At 43.4% G+C, this 17,150-nt stretch overlaps 2 protein-coding genes across 2 annotated transcripts in view; both read right to left on the reverse strand.

The window, feature by feature from the left end:
- Nucleotides 1-747: 747 nt before the first annotated feature.
- Nucleotides 748-17,150, reverse strand: part of ncf4 (neutrophil cytosolic factor 4) — a gene marked incomplete at its 3' end in the record, with an annotated part of 56,197 nt that continues 39,794 nt past the window's right edge. Inside the window, exons 8-10 of the mRNA XM_080721693.1 lie at nt 9,044-9,192; nt 8,207-8,272; nt 748-955 (exon numbers count right to left, since the gene is read on the reverse strand). Of these exons, the coding sequence (XP_080577819.1) occupies nt 748-955; nt 8,207-8,272; nt 9,044-9,192 (423 nt within the window). The remainder of the gene's footprint in view (nt 956-8,206; nt 8,273-9,043; nt 9,193-17,150) is intronic.
- Nucleotides 3,985-4,216, reverse strand: LOC308281480 (small ribosomal subunit protein eS28). The gene has a single exon (XM_080721694.1). It carries the CDS (start codon nt 4,211-4,213, stop codon nt 4,004-4,006), a length of 210 nt encoding a protein of 69 aa, XP_080577820.1. The 5' UTR covers nt 4,214-4,216; the 3' UTR covers nt 3,985-4,003.

The following is a 17,150-nucleotide window of genomic DNA, read 5'->3' on the forward strand; positions in this document are numbered from 1 at the left end:
ATTATCACTTGTCTACTACTGTTTGTGTCCGTCACAGAATGTCAGAACAATGCCGTTGAGAATACTATTTATTTGTCAGAAAAGAAGATAAGATGCAAAAGTTTAGACAATGAAAACACTGCAAGCATTAAAATGTATACTCGGACGATAATAATTGTCTTTGGTAAACGAATGCATTTCTGTTGATAAAAAAACGTACTGATGAAAATACAGTTCAACATATCGTCACTGTCGGGCAGAAACCTCGTATCTCCAAGTTTCAAATGTGTACGTTCTTTCGCGAAGTAAAGCCCTGCTTCATCAGACAAGGCTGTCGCACAAAAGCAGTGAAAACAGCAGAAAACAGCACACAACGCCTCGCACCGCGAGGCGTTGTGTGCTTGTAGATCGGCTGTTTTCACTAGTTTAGTTCATTTTTTTTAAATGATAAAAACGAACGGTTTTGGACATACAAGGTTTCCACCCGACAACGACGACATTGAACTGAACCAATCTGAAGTGAGCTGATCGATGAACTGATCTTTTATCCGTCTATGTCTCCATGAATGGTCGGACTTGCCGTGGAAGCGGTGCACATGTATGCACACACAAATACATGCAGAAAAACACATACCGGTATGCATGCTCGATGTCTCACACAGGCATGGCCCACACGCATGCACACCTCATGGGCTAAGGAGCAACAGTGTTTTCTCTGTGTTTCTTTATGAATGCTAATTTCCTTCTCTCTCTCTCTCTGCGTCCGTCTCAGATCTCTGTGTTGTAGACAGACAGGTCAAGGATCATGGTCACGTACACTTCCCATCTAAACTGATTAACAGGTCTCTTGACTGACCGCCGATGACCTCTGCTTTCCTGGATCATCAGCAGGACGTCTTCGTCGTCGACGATGCGGATCAGGTCGCCCTCTGGGTCGCGGTAGTTCAAGGCTATGTCTTGCACCTTGAAAACAGACCTGGAAACAGTGAGGAAAAATGCATTGTCAAGAATCAACACCAGAAGTCATTGAGCTGCTAGTCTGGCGTACCCAGACGCTCAGAGATCTCCGCTGGAGAAAACCAGTGCTAACAAACCTATTCCCATACTGCTTTGAAAACCAATTTGGATACCATCCCATGTGAAGGAAGGAACGCCCTTAAGTCTTTGCATTGGTTTTGTAATGCTGTTTCCGTATTTTTGTTTGTTTTTGTTTTGTAATTTCAAATGGCTTAGCTTGGCACTGAAGAGATGACATTTACTGACCAGTATAGCTGACGTTGATCTGATATAAATTAATCTTGGAATAATTCTAAGGGTTTAGGTATCCAAATAAGGCTGATTCTAATTGGGCTACAGTAGTTATCTAATATTCTGCATTTTGTGTTCTAAAGGTGTCTTTATGATCTGTTTTTGTCCTTCCCCCCTTCTGCCACCCAGGTGGAAGAACACATTGCTGCATGTCTGGCCGACATCTCACAAATGGATGTCAGCCCACCACCTCAAGCTGAACCCAGACAAGACGGAGCTTCTCTTCTTCCCAGCTAAGTTTTGCCCCATGCAACATCTCATTATTCCCATAGATAATGCATTGGTGACTTTGGTTCCAACTGCAAAAAATCTTGGTGTGGTCCTGGACAGCCAGCTATCATTCAAGGCACACATTGCATCAGTCACCCGGTCCTGTAGGTTCACACTCTATAGCATCCGTAGAATCAGACCCTTCCTCACCCAGGAGTCAGCCCAGCTCCTCATCCAGATATCTGTCATATCAAAACTTGACTATTGTAACTCTCTCCTCACTGGCCTCCCGGCGGGACGGTACGGGGCCGAAGAAGACTCACCTCTTCAGACTCCACCTAAGCCCCCGTAGCACTCGCCTATCCTCCAATGACCTTACATGAAAACTAGATTGCATTTTTTAGGTTTTTATAATTATATCGCTTTTTTCCGATTAGATGCTCGGTCTACCTACGTTATTTTTGTCTAGATTGATATGCATTTGATGTATTGATGTTGATGTATTAATGTATTACCTTGCTTATTGTATTGATGTATTAGCTTGCTTATTGTAAGTCACTCTGTATTAAGAGTGTCTGCTAAATGTATTAAGAGTGTCTGCTAAATGCCTAAAACGTAAATTGTAAATTGTATGACTCAAAGTTAATCAAAACTCATAAACGTTAAAAAGAAAGATACCCCCCCACACTAATAACAGCATTTAACTGTAACTGTACAGGTACTGAAGAGACAAACAGAATGACAGGGAGAACAAATGAAGAGGAAGACGCTTTCATTGAACATGTGAGAAAGGGAGATAAAACAACAATGTGAGTGTATACATGTGCATGCTTGAGTGTATTTCAAAGGAGTGACACGAGTCCCAGTAGAACTAATTTGAGGAGGGCAAGTGGGGAGGGAATCTTTACGACCTGCGTTGTCTATATTTGCGGCCCTAGGGCAGCGCTGGTGAATTAACGGAGGCGTCTTCATCCATCTTGTTCCTTCTGGAATTGGACTGTACAGATTCTGTTCACTCTGATTGGCTCATTAGACACACCTGCTACACACACTGTCCCAGTTGATCTATCAAGCGCTGCACACGTGTTGCCAGTCACTTGCTGTGAGTGTGCACCTAAGGTCAAACACACTGTACTCGTCAACGTCAAGGGTCACGTCAAGGACTCTACTCGTTGGAAGGGGAGCAGAAAATGCATGCCAAGATGTCGAACGCGACAATTAATTGCTGGCACTGTCAATTTTCTCATGTTAAAGGAGTAGTTCACCCCCAACATGACTTTTTTTCTATTGATTACTCATGCCATGGAGAGTAGAGTTCAATAATATCTTTTGGTTAAGACAAAAACGTGATAACAATACATTTTCCCCCATTGATTCCGGATGGTGACCCGTTTCGAAACGGGTCACCATCCGGAATCAATGGGGGGAAATTTACTCGAATCAAATTTTGGTCTTAGGAATGTGACAAAAACCAAAAAATATTATTGAACTCTAGTCACCATGGCATGAGTAATCAATAGAAAAAAAGTCATTTTGGGGGTGAACTACTCCTTTAAGTAGTTTTTTTCTCATGTTAAGTCGTTTGACTAATGTTGGAGTGGTTGGCTCGCTCAGAAAAAAACGACAAGTGAAAACGACAAGTGAAAAGCCTGGCAAGTGCGTGTTGAACGTGATGCATCAACCGTATCAACGATCCACCCATTTGCATCAATAGAATGAAAGTGGAAGGGACACTTCTGATGTGTATGAGTGACGTGAAAAAAAAAAACTGTGCAACACCCCTGCCTGTAGTTCTCTGAGTTCTGGTGTCACAGAGACAAGGCAGCCAATCTATGGTTGTTCATCAAGGAAGCACAGGAGGTGGCGACTCCTGATGATTCGTCCCTCTCGTAAAGCCCGCCTCCAGACAGTCTTGATTTGTATACCAAACTTGAAATGAATGTCTGAGGTCAGAGGAATATACACATCTTGAATGTATTCTCTGGATCACAATGGCCCCACCTTTGCATGGAGTATGATAATGTCATTATTCATCAACTCTGCTAGAGCTTTTCTATCCAGCTCTAAGAAGTTATTTTTTTTTTGTTTTGCTTGTTGGAACATAAGTCCATAACATCTCTTTCCACCCACAGACAAAAGGTTTCCACTGATGGATTATTTACCTGTGGTAATCTTGGGTTTGAAAGCTGGTTTTCACAGGTCTGTGACTGACCAAAGACACAGAGATCCTGACCTTCAACCTCGCTCTAAACAAAACTCACAATTCCATTCACAGGGCCTTTTCTTCTGCTACTCGTTTTCCCTCTCCTCCTCTTGGTTGACATGGTGGGGGTTTCTTCTTTAGCTTAATGGCGAGCTGAACAGCCTTTTAGAGCACTAGACCAGCAACTGGCCTGCTTGGAAACCATGCAAGTTGGGAAGTCTGCACGAGATGATAGCCATTGAAGGTGACAGGACACGCCACTCCACACGTTGGGTTGGCACCACCAAACATCTCCACTGAGCACTATCGCAGCCTCCTGGCCTCTCTCTCAGACTCCAGGAGAGTCAGTACATCTCCCTCTCTGACCGGGCCCTTCACGTTCCTGATGATAGAGCGGTTGCTGTCATCCATGAACTCTACCCGGACCTGCGTACATTGTCCCTGGGAACCAGTTCTTCCAAGCACTTTGGTGACTCTTGCGAGCTTGATCGGCTGTACGCGGCTGGCGTCCATATTGTCAGCTTAGACCGGGAAAAAAACTGGTTATGTAATTCTTGTCGTACCCGTTGTCAGATTACCTGTTGGACTGTCATCTATTTGCCTGTGTCCTTTTTATAGTATGCCCATTGCCCATATATGAAGTTATATACAAGCACGCCCAAATATGAAGCCCAGGCCAGATGTCAGTACTATGACGTCATATTGACGACACTGAGGTCAACTTCAAATCATCCACGAAGAAGTGGGGCTTGGTAAACAGCACAGCATGAGAGTGCTGAGAGCCTTGAGCAGACTGCCAAACCTGCCACCTAAGAGTTGAGGCATTACATTTTGTATAACACAATTCTATTGTGAAAATAGCCGCTCTACAAGCTCACAACGCCTCGCATTGCGAGGCGTTGTGAGCATGTAGATCGGCTATTTTCTACAATTTCTGCCTCTAATATTTGACAATTTGGTCAATGTTTAATTTGTCATTTTAGAGGTATTAAAAAGTCCTTAAATTGTCACTTTCATCTGGGGACCCCCCCCCCCCCCCCCCCAAAAAAATTTTATTTGGGGACCCCCCTGGGGGTCCCGACCCACAGGTTGAGAACCACTGTCTGTTATAGACAACCCCCAGACGAGGGCACGGCTATATGTATGTTGAGTTGGACATCTGACGAATTACACAAAGAAGATGAACACTGTCTCAAGATCCCAAGCTCTGGTGCATTTCAAGCCAGACCCATCGCTGATGGCTGAGGCGTGCACTAGGAAATACATCCCAATACGGAAAAAGAATACTCCATTTCACTTGTTTTGGAGCGGTGCTAACCGCTCCTACATCTGGCTGTGTGTGTATAAGTGTCCATATGAGCACGGGACTCCATGTATGGAGATAATTGACATCACAAGTGTCCGTATGAGCGTCCGTATGAGCACGAGACTTCTGTATGAGCACGAGACTAACGTCATAGAAGGTACGCAGAGACCGACATCACCACAGCTGATGCCACGGACAGAACGGCCCATACAAGGAGAAATGCAAGTGTGTCGTCATAGGCGCAAATCGCGGGGGGGACAGGGGTTACGTGTCCCCCCCCCAGGTCCAATTGGTACCCCCCAAAAAAAAAAAAAAAAAAAAAAAAAATGTTTTTTTTTCTAAAAAAAAAAAAAAAAAAAATCTAAAAAAAAAATCTTTTTTTTGAGAAAATAATTATTGATGACATTTTAAAGTATTTAAGAGTGCTGCTGGAATAACTCAATAGATAGTCCCCCCAGGAATCCACGGAGAAAAAGTATTGATTCCGCGGAGAACAATCCTGATAATGCGGAATTCTGCGGAGAACATTTCTTGATTCCGTGGACATTAAAAAACAACCTAAAACCAGTAAGACTCCCTAATCGGGAGATAAGCGACCGTAGGTCTCGCTAGAAGAGGGCCATGTGAGAAATGAGGGGTGGGGTCTCCGCGTTGCCTTGGCGGACGAATAGGTACCGGCCCCGGCTCTCCCGGACGCTCCTAGGCCGAGTTAGGGCATTTTATGTGAGCTGCAGTGGAGGGGGTCCTCCACTGGGGGCGCCACCACTTTTGCATCCGTTCTGGAGCACCAGGAGTGGGTGGTCCCCGGGAATTCCCCGTGAGCAGCCCTGTGGGGGTGGTCATTTGGTCATTTTTGCACATTTGGTATTTCTTTTACACCTGGGGGTCCCCCAGGGACCTGGGGGTCCCTGGAACTCCGGGGGTCCTTGGAGGTTGTAGTTTGGCAGGCAAGGAGTTTGTGTGGAAATTTTGGCATGGATCGGGGCAACGGTTGTGGAGATATGAGCAGGGCAAAAGTGTGACTCACTCACTGACTGACAGACAGCCCGTGGAGCTTTTGATAGTAAATGCGACCTACGGTCGCAATGACCAGTTATCAAGCTAAAAATTATATAGTTCTAACAATCAAGTAAAACCCTTCATGAAATAGCTACAATTAATTGTAATTAGTGGTTAGAATAATCAAATAATCATTTTTGAGAATAAAAATCTAATATTAAATCTATTATTTTTTAATTGCTATGGTTTTTAATAATTACTTTCTGTTGCAAAGACTATATTGTCATCCAAACCATGCCCATAGTAACCACATTTTAGAGGATATCCTACCTACTACCTAGAATAGGTGTAATATTTATTTATTCTCTTCTGCATTATTGCCAGGACCATAGAGAGGAACTATAGTTCAGGACACAGTTTCTGTCAGGAACGATTGTGGGACCGGACCATCCAGCAACAACAGCAGGAGGGAAGCTAAGCTCTGTATGAGGTGGCGTGGCCACTGGTCAAATCATGTACAAATCGTTTTATAATAGTAGTAATAACAGTTGACTCTCAGTCTGAGAGTCTCAGAGTGAGTGATGACATCATAATGTGGCGACTTTGTTTTGGCTGTGGTGGATACACTCTCTTGCTGTGGTGTGGAAGAAGCCAGAAGGACAGCATGATTTTCATTGGACTATGTTTTCATTGGACTACATTTATTGGAATTAAATGGATACCGACCTCACAACCTGTCCCAAGTTGCTACAGAACTAGAACTGTACATTTCGGGAGGACCAAGTTGACCAACAAGCAACAATGGTAACTATTTACTTTTTCATGTAAGCTTTGGTTGTGTTGGTTATTGCAGTAGTGATAACTTGAAAAGTAAATAAATAATACATCATAAAACCGTTAAGGCCCGTATCTGAAGGAAAATGAGGGGGTAAAACTGGCCGAAAACCGATCTCTGCACGCCAAAAAAACGAAATCGCCGCGCGCGCGCATGCGCATCGCGCACGCGCGTCCGGCGGCGCGCGCTTCGCGCGCGCAGGTCCCCCCCTATGCATTTCGTGGATCTACGCTGCTGTGTGTCGTGTTTGCGATGCACTGTCAGGCTGCTGACTGTAGCCTTTGTGCACAGTCCAGGCCAGTGACGTTTTTTCTGTCATCTCCATCTCAGCACTTGTTTTAGCCAGCTTCTTATTCTCATTCTCAATCACCAACAACATTAAGTCCAGTGCATATTTATTCAATATTATACAATCATCAAAGACAAGTTTCCTTGTTTATCCATAGAACCTACTGTATAGAATTCTGCAGCTAATCCTTACTGGCTTTAAGTCAGTCTGAATCACCCCGCCTTTTCAGGGACAAACATATTTATTTCAGTCATTACTTGACCGTACTTGGATTTGAGAGATGAAAGCCCTAATCCTATGATGTGCCACGCATCTTTGAAGTATTGATTTAGAGAGAGAAGTTTCACCCTGTCAAAGGGAATTGTGAATGTGAGTTTTGCAAGGCAAAGGGAATTGGAATACCACCATAAGCCTGACTTATACTTTGTTGTGCGCCAACAATAGCAGATCCAAACAGCACACAACCAAGTATAAATCAGACACTAGATAGTTGGGTTGAATCTGATACTTCCGTGACCGTGGAGAGCGAAGGTCCGTTTTCTCAGTGGTCTTGTCAACTATGAAGATTAAATAACAAATTGAGCCCCCTCGCAAAAATGTGAGCAAAATGTTTGACAGACGCTGAAAGTTTGTGTCTCATTCACTTACTATACACTATACTATAAAGGAAAAAAATACCCCCCAAAAATCTACTTTAAGTAGCATGTGAGGGGTCAAACTAGGAGTTTTTAATTATTCTGAATCCATTGCAAGCATTGGTTTTGCATGAAAAAAAAATCCTTGAGCTAAAAATGGCCAGACAAAACTATGGTTTAGTAATGAGTCATCACTTTTTTTGCGGGTCCGATTTTAGCCCAAGGAATGTTTTTCATGCAAAAAAATAAAATAAAAGTGTTATTCAACCTTCATAGTTGACAAAACCACTGAGAAACGGACCTTCGCTCTCCACGGTCACGGAAGTAACTGTTTCGACCCAACTAAGACTACACTTAAAACTGAACAAATGTTTGAGTCTTCTTGCAAACAGAAGACACATAGAAAAGCCCACCCCACCCAATCCAACCCTCCTTACTGTACCTCATACGAGTCAGAAGGTCCTGGTAGGATGGCTGGATGGTCATGTCCTCTTCCACGCATACATCTCTACCGGGAGAATGATACAATCAATGTTACTGTACTGTACCTTCATCGGTTCACATGAAAGACTGCAAAAGATATAACACGATTGAGCAACACAATCCATTGAAGGTGTTACAAGGAGCTGTCAAGTGGGACAGACTATACAGTTTGAAATGAACTCATGCCTGTGAAGTCATCTCATACAGTAGTGGTTCTCAACCTTTTCAGGCCATGACCCCCAAAATAATCCTATTTTAACACCCAACAAGCACTAAAAGTTGAGGAATAACATTGTGTATAACAAGGTTCTATTGTGAAAATAGCCGATCTACGTGCTCACAACACTTCGCAACGCAAGGCATTGTGAGCATGTATTGTAGATCATCTATTTTCACAATTTCTGCCTCTAACATTTGACAATTTGGCCAATGTTGAATTTTTCATTTTAGAGGTATTAAAAAAGTCCTTACATTGTCACTTTAGAAATGTGCAGATACCTTCTATACACTTAAACTTTGTTGGTTTGTTTACTGCTGAGTGAGAAAACAATGTTGCACATTAAGTTAATCATCTGGGGCCCCCCCAAAAAAAATATTTGGGGACCCCCCTAGGGGTCCTGACCCACAGGTTGAGAACCACTGTCATACAGGAATAATAGAGCGCTGGGACATTCATGCTGACAGGCAGGTGATTCATAACGTGTCAGCTGGCATTTAATGACTCCTAGATATTGAATAATCAGCTCTCACTCTCTCACACACGCACGCACGCACACACACAAATGCATGGTCCCACCTGGTATCAACTCCAGAAGGTGTGAGCAGAAAGCAGCGCAGACAACTGTAGCCCCCTGCAGATGGAGACTCTCCCCTGTCGCACTCAAGGGGCTTAATGATGTTCACAAAGGATTCTGGGAAAATCCCCGTCTGATTGTTCAGCGTGCCCTGTGGAGGAAGTAGTACAGGATCAGAACAGAACAGAGGAGTACGGGAAGGAAACATTAAAGACAGCTTATTGGAAGTTGGAGGACAGCCAGGGGCGTCACAAGGGGGGGGGGGGGGGGGGGGACTGGGACTGAGTTGCTAGGGCCCAAGGTGGAGGGGCCTTTAATTATTTTATACTTTAGCTATTGAAAAATAGCAAGATATACACGCTCACACTGCGAGCTTGTAGATCTGCTATTTTTGAAAAGTCGTGAAAATGTGTGGAAATCTTGTATTTTTTTAAGCGAACATTTGTAATTTCTAAAATCTTGCTTCTGGGGTATCCCTGGAACGAAATATTTTGAGATGAGGGTCCATGGCCATATCATTTTGGTGGTCTTTCACGTGAAAAGGTTTGAGTACCAGTGTACCACTGACAAAAAAAAAAATCAAGATTTTTCAAGAATAGCAGATCTACAAGCTCGCAGTGCCGCGCTGTGAGCTTGTATATCTGCTATTTTCCAATAGCACAAAATAATGCGTAATAATGCGTTCCCAGTCTAAATGGGTTAAACCCCCTCCCCCTATGAAGAACATTCATGGGGGGCCCGCAGTGAATCCTTGCACCCAGGGCCCAGAATTTGGTGCAACACCCCTGAGGACAGCCACAAAAAAGTCCAGAGGAAAGATGCAAGAGTACAACAATAAATATGGAGGGATGACAAGAGCCCAAGAAAGAGATGGAGGGAGCAAAGAAGAGCTAGCATGAATCTGCTATAATAAGCCACTCATTTAACCCTTCCAGTGCCAGCCCCTAGACTGAGGGCGCCAAAGAATGCCAGGGTATCTCTCATAGGCGAGCGCATTAGCATCCGGGGACTCAAGTTGCAGTGACGCGCGTGCTCACGTTCGTGCACGTCATGAAAAGGTCCCGGATGAAAATGGCTACAAAATAGCTATTAGCTTGTTCTCATTTAAAAGATCATTTTTCGGCGATTTCGCCGTAAATAAACCTTGCGCCGCCTCCCTAAAAACACAATCCAGAGAAAATGACCTTCAAAGATGTGGGTTTGCATTGGATTCGGCGGCGATTCGCGGCGGCGTTACTCGTTTACGGCCGGCCGGGGGGCGGCCGGATCTCGGTCACTGGATGGAAAATTTAGGCCGGGGCTTCAGTAGGCCTCGGATCATTTTATTAATTTCATTAAAAAAGCCGCATTAATTCGGGATCGGCACACTGGACGTCGTGCCGCTGGCGCCGCCGAACATTCGGTGAACATTGGGGGGCTCAAAAATGTATTTTAAACCATTTTTAATGGAATATATCGTCGGACCATGTAAAATGGCTCGCTGGAAAGCGTAGGACGAGCCAGGACCACCCACGGCTCTACAAGCAGCTCGAGGTAAGTAAAATAATAAAAAAAAAATTGTATTGGATTGACATAAAGCCGAACTTGTTCGGGATCGGCACAATAAGAGTTAACAAGCAGTCAACATACTGTAGCAAGATCATTTGGTGACATGTTCCATAAAGCCCATGTCTATAATGCATTATAAACATACCTATAATGCATTGGAATCTGCTTATCACAGGTATACATGTGCCTGTGAGTCTGCGCTTGCGTGCCGGCCATGCGCACACACAAAACTTTTATATGCTCTGCAGGGGTAGGCAACCTTAGGCACGAGTGCCAACATTGGCACAGGGGAGGGTGATCACCGGCACACTGGCAGAAGTGTGAGAGAGGATTTTTTTTTTATTTATCTTTTTCTAAACGTGGTCAATTAAATTAAGTTAGCTCATTTATAGCAAATTACATCTTGAACAAAATTCTACATTCATTAAAACTCTGAACTCTGACTGGGGATAAGGAGTCAGGGACATTGGTGAATCATTGCTCTGGATTTAATGATCATTACAAGAATGTCCTGCCAATAAAAATATCATGTCAAAATAATATTATATTTATATAATAATTTATATAATAATATATATATTTGTCATCACATTTTTTTTGAACGTGGTCATTTAAACAAAGTTCTCTCATTTATAGCAAATTACATCTTGCACAAAATTCTACATTCATTAAAACTCTGAACTTTGACTGGGGAGGGAGTCGGGGTGATAGGTGGATTATTTCTCTGGGTCTAATGATCGTTACAACAATGTCCTGCCAATCGAAATATGTCAAAATAATTGTCATTAAAATGTATGTTGACATGGCACACTGACACGGTAGAAAATAAAACACTTAATTACAAAAAGGTTGCTGACCCCTGATCTACAGTAAAGAATCAGAATCATTTTATCTCAAAGGAGCAATGACTTTGAGATCGGTCTTTGACCAGGCATCTTTAGATTAGATTATAATCATTCTCTAGGTCGTCCTCAGACGAGCCTTCCATCGTCGCTTCCAGTCATCCTGGTTCTCCATACATCAGGCCAGTTCATTGGTGCTTTGGGCTCCTGCGTCTTTCTTGAGTACATCCACATAATTAGTATGGGATGTCCTCGTGACCGGTGCCCATGTGTTGGTTGGTTCCCACAGCACCAGTTTACTGGCTGCCAGCTCTTGGTGTCTTTGGCAGTGTCCTGCAAGTCTCATTCTCCTGGCTGCTATTTTGTCGCTCACCCTTAATATTCCAGCATACAGATTCTTGTTGGTACTCTTGCTCTCACTACACGTAACATTCTGGTGTAGCACCCGTCTAGAGACTTCTGCAGAGTTGGCTTCAGGGTCCAGCATTCACTGCCATATAGAAGAACAGACTGTCTAGGTCTGTCAGGAGGACTACTGCAGGGTGTCGTGTTGACCTCCTTGGTGTAATAGTGAGGCCAAGATCCTGCTTGTCCACTGATGGCCTTCCTGAGCGCGTAGTCCAAGACTATGACAAAGAGGAAGGGGGCTACGGTGTCTCCTTGCAGTACGCCAGCCAGGATGTCAAACTCCTCACTGTTGCCATCTGGGGTCACCACCTTGGCCCGCCCCTTGTACGCAGATCATTAATCTCTCCCAATTCTCCTAGGATGTACTTGACACACAGTTTTACTTAACAGTCACACCTGTGTGAATCCCCCTTTTTAACTGTCTACATGACATCAAATGCTGGCTGACGAGGAGAGTTCTTCAACTAAATCAGAAAACGTAAACGGTGGCGCGGTGGTTAGCGCTTCGCCTCACAGTTAGAAGGTCCTGGGTTCGATTCCCGCCGGGGGACGCTGTGGGTGATGGGGGCATGTTCCTCCCTCCGCATCAGCACCCACACCCTAGGTGGGGTTGGAAATAGGGCCTTTCTGTGTGGAGTTTGCATGTTCTCCCTGTGTCTCCTAGGGTTGATACACTCACAAAAACATGCAGTAATCTTGGTCTCAATAATGGAAGGAACTGGTTGGAATAACGTGTTCCTTCCACGTGCTATGTCCATCCCAGGGAAATCCCCCGTCAGGTGAAAAGAAACAACTTGGGCTACCCATGCATTGAAGGAAGCATGAGGTTTGTCCGTTGTCTCCCCAGGCGCGGCAGAGGGAGAGCAGAGCCCAGGATTACATAGCCAATTGGCACTGGGTGAAAATGGGTTACAAAATCGTGGGATAAAAATGCCTGTATGTAATGCCTCAACTCTTAGAGCTCGTCAAAATATGATTATTTTTGGGGTCGCGGCCTGAAAAGTTTGAGAACCAATGCCTTAATTCACCCTTTGTTAGCCTCCTGGTTGGTCCCTGACTGACCAACCAGCAGGCTCTATCTGCCTTGTCCCGCCCTGGTTCCGCCTTTTTTATGTTGAATTAGCTAAAACATAATTTTTGGAGAAATAAAAACATTTAAAAACATGCTGATTCACTATGCTGCCACTGAGCAGTTCCAATTGACTGAAACAAAGTTTGAAATTAGAATTGAGCACACAGAATAACAATATGAAGCAACTGAATTAACATGGCAGTGGATGGAATGTCCCACTGAATGTCCCACCAAGACACAGCAACCAATGGGTGTGGAGAGGGGCAGGACAATGGGCGGGACTTGACAAAGGGTGAATTAGGCTATAATATTCTCAACTACTCCAATCAGACTGAGACACACAAGCTCTTGAAACGGGCCCCCAGATTCTTAAGACCACCTCTGGATGGCAGTGACACCAAAAGGTGCGTGAACGACACGTACGATTAAATGAATGAATAGGATTGCTTCTGCCAGATGATGAGGAAATGCACCTTCTTGCACTTTCAAAATTAATCATGCCACTCGTCTCGCCTACCTTCAATCAGGAAACCGAAATCTTGGCACAGGTGGCCAAAATGAAGAGATCACATTTGTTATGCACGATTATGGACACATCTCTTTGTTGTGAACATGTTATTTCCGTGCTCCGCCGATGCAGCAGCTGGGGGGAAAATAGACTTGAAATGTGAAACGAATGGAGCAGGCAGCAGAGAAGCACTCGAAAAGCATTACGTCCGGGCACGATCACAGCTGTGCTCGTATATTATCCTGTGATCCCGTTAGGAGACATGAGCGGAGATTATTCATGAAACCAAACCTTTAGCTGCTTCAGCCTGGCGTCGGGAGCCAGAACCGTCAGGATAAAGTGTTTCTGATTTACAAACACGCTTTCCTGGCACACTTATGCGCCACGCGGCCCCCCCCCATTTGATGTCCAAGGCAAGTCATGAAAGCACACTTAAATCTCAAAGAACTGGAACGTGCCTGAGTCGCGTTAACCACTTTAACCATTATTTTGTGCTTTAACTATTGAAAAATAGCAGATACGCACACAGTGTGAGCTGTGAGCTTGTACATCTGAAAAACCCTGAAAATGTGTGCAAGTCTTTGAATATCTTTGACCTGATCTTTGACCCGACTTCTAAATCCTTCCTCTAAAGCCCTTTGCACACAGGACAGTTGCGTTTTTTTCGTTTGCGGCATGAATAAAACGCATTGGATTTGGTGTGCAAGGCTGTGCGGAATCGGCGCTGCGGATCCAAAAAGGAGTCATAAAAGGAGTGATGAGTTTTTTACCGCATGCGACAAGAAGCACAAATCGAACTGGGTTCGATCGAGAAAAAAACGCACGGCGGCAGCCACTCGTCGCACGGCTAATTCGGAGCCGGTGTGCATGAGGTCATAGAGAATCATTGTTTTCTTTTCAAAAAATGATATTGTCCGTTTTATCCGTGCGGTTAAACGCGCCTGTGTGCAAAGGGCTTTAGTCAGTGGTTCTCAGACCTTTTCTTGTCAAGGACCCCCAAAATTACAGGTATTTGGCCACAGACTCCCATGTCAAAATATGTTGTTCCAGGGACCCCCCAGAAGAAAATATTTGAGTTACAAATGTTCGCTTTTAAATAGATACAGTATATTCAAAGACTTGCAAAAAAATCCTTCCTCTAAATCAGTGGTTCTAAGACCTTTTCTTGTCAAGGACCCCCAAAATTAAAGGTGTTTGGCCACGGACTCCCATCTCAAAATATGCTGTTCCAGGGACCCCCCAGAAGCAAATATCTGAGTTACAAATGTTCGCTTTTAAATAGATATATTCAAAGACTTGCAAAAAAACATCTTGATTTTTTTTTTAAATAGCAGATCTACAAGCTCGCAGCGCGGCACTCGGTGCCGTGCTGTGAGCTTGTATATCTGCTATTTTTCAATAGCTAAAGCATTCAATAATTCTAGGCCTAAATGACTTAATGAACAGTAGTCAGATGGAATAACAACACTATTTCTGAAACGCGTTTTGTTTGCCAGTGAAGCTTTCAATATTAAAAGAATATTCCAATAAATGGCGTTACGAGATGTCATCAGAGTCTGTATGAGCATTTACTTGCACCTGTCAGAATACTAGAGCTGTGTGGGTGGGAATGTTGGCTGTCTCGGAGCCATGCGTGCATTTGGTCCATGGCACACAGGCGAGGACAATGAACAGTGCATCTAAAAAGCGCCACACTCAACATGAGAATTTCGCTGGCTGTCAGTGTGGGCCCCCCAGACTTTAAATAGTACAGCAGTATTGAGTTCCCCTGCACAAAAGTCTTATCGCATGTATGTTTATGACTATGGTAAGTCGATCCGTTTGAAACGGCTGACTTCGCTGATCCCTCCCCGGACAGACATTCAGACATGGCCCAACTGGTGGACAATGCAACGGTGTCAACTTTGGTCGGTTTCATTTTGACTGTATCATTTCACTTCTGTCTCTCTCTCTGTTTCCATTTCAGTTCTTCATGTGCCCCCCTGTTTCTTTTTAGCTCTTCTCTTCTCTCCATCTACTGTATCTGTCCATCTATTTCTTTCTTTCTCTCTCTCCTTCCCTTTTAAATATAGCTGCTGTCAGGTAGAATCCTTGTATCTCCATATTTCAACGTTCAATGTTTATTTTTACTTCGCTGTACAAGAGTGTTGAGCACAAAAGTAGGGGAAAAGGCTGATCTACAAGCTCAAGCGACACCCTGTGAGCTTGTAGTTTGAAGCTCTCAAGGTGCTTCTGACAATGTTTTTAAAGTGAAAATGAATTTGGTTATGTCTGTGTGTGGGTTAAATATTTTACAATTGAAAAGTATTTAGAAGAGCTTCCGACTGAATAAGTACATGGGATCCATTGAAACACTGGTTCCTTTTTCCATTTCCTGAAAAGCAACCGTTTTGGACATACAAGGTTTCTACATAACAGCGATGATATTGTCACTGTCGGGCAGAAACCTCGTATCTCCAAGTTTCAAATGTGTATGTTTTAGGTAAATGAAAGCCCCACTTCATCATACAAAAGTGTCGCACAAAAGTAGTGAAAATAGCAGATCCACAAGCACACAACGCCTCGCGATGCGAGGCGTTGTGTGCTTGTAGATCGGCTATTTTCACTATTTTAAATCGTTTTTAAAATAATAACCAACTAAAGGAAGGTTTTGGACTCAAGGTTTCCACCCGACAGCAACGATATAATGTGCTGTGCTGGCATGACTTTGCACATTCACATTGTCGCTATGCATAGAAACTGTGTAAAAACAAAGCAACACAACACACCACACAGAGTGGATCCATAGAGTACATCACTTTTTATCTTATCTTGGCATCTAGTTTGAAGTAAAATGTACATTAAAATGATATCTAGGACTTGTCAGCAAACTGCATCAAAAAATATTTTGCGGAAACAGAACCAGACTTTCTATGATTAGTAGGAAATGATTGTTGAATCAGTTTTATTACCAGTGTTGGATTATGGAAGAGTAATTTATTCACTGCTGCTAGCCCCCTTTAAACCCCTTAGACAACGTCTACCATTCTTCCCTCAGGATTATTGCTAGTGATAACTATGGTCCACACCAATGCATATTGTAAGATAAGTTGGCTTGGTCTGGCATGATAAATATTGTATTTGTTTATCTATAAGGCCATTATCAGAAAGTTAAAACCTTATATCACAATGCTCCTGGATTGTACATTTGGACCCTATCTAACTTGTCTTATGCTTTACGTCCCCCGAGCAAGGTCTGAATTTGTGAAGTCAGCCTTTTATTTTTGTGCCGAAGCTTCTTGGAGTGATCTTCCACACACGATACATTTATGATTTAAAGTAAACTGTTTGTTTTGTGACTTTTGTCTGTTTTGTTTTATTTAATAGTTTTTATTACGTTTTAAATCAGCCTCCTCCTGAAATGGCATTCTCATTTGATTTTGAGATGTAGCTTTCCGGAGGAGGCTGGTTTATGGCAAATTAAATGTAGCTTTCCGGGGGAGGCTGTTTTACGAGGCTACCTAATCTCAACCAGTGTAATCACAACATCATTTATAATGAGGGCCTACCCTCAATGTATTCCTGATAGTTAAATAAAGGCTGGCTGAATGAATGCATGAATGTGTCATGTGTCAGATATACAGTACATATACATACTGAATAAATAAGTAAAGTGAAAAGAGAGAATGACCACTACCATAGTGTTGATCAGTCGAGAGATCTTCAATGACTTTGGCAGGCAGCTCTGTAGC

Source organism: Nannobrachium achirus (genome assembly GCF_963921795.1).
Source record: "Nannobrachium achirus genome assembly, chromosome: 3".
NCBI classification, from domain to species: Eukaryota; Metazoa; Chordata; class Actinopteri; order Myctophiformes; family Myctophidae; genus Nannobrachium; species Nannobrachium achirus.

Coding starts and splice junctions, on each gene's coding strand:
- LOC308281480 (XM_080721694.1), bottom strand. CDS start 4,213: ATGGACGCCAGCCGCGTACAGCCGATCAAGCTCGCAAGAGTCACCAAA.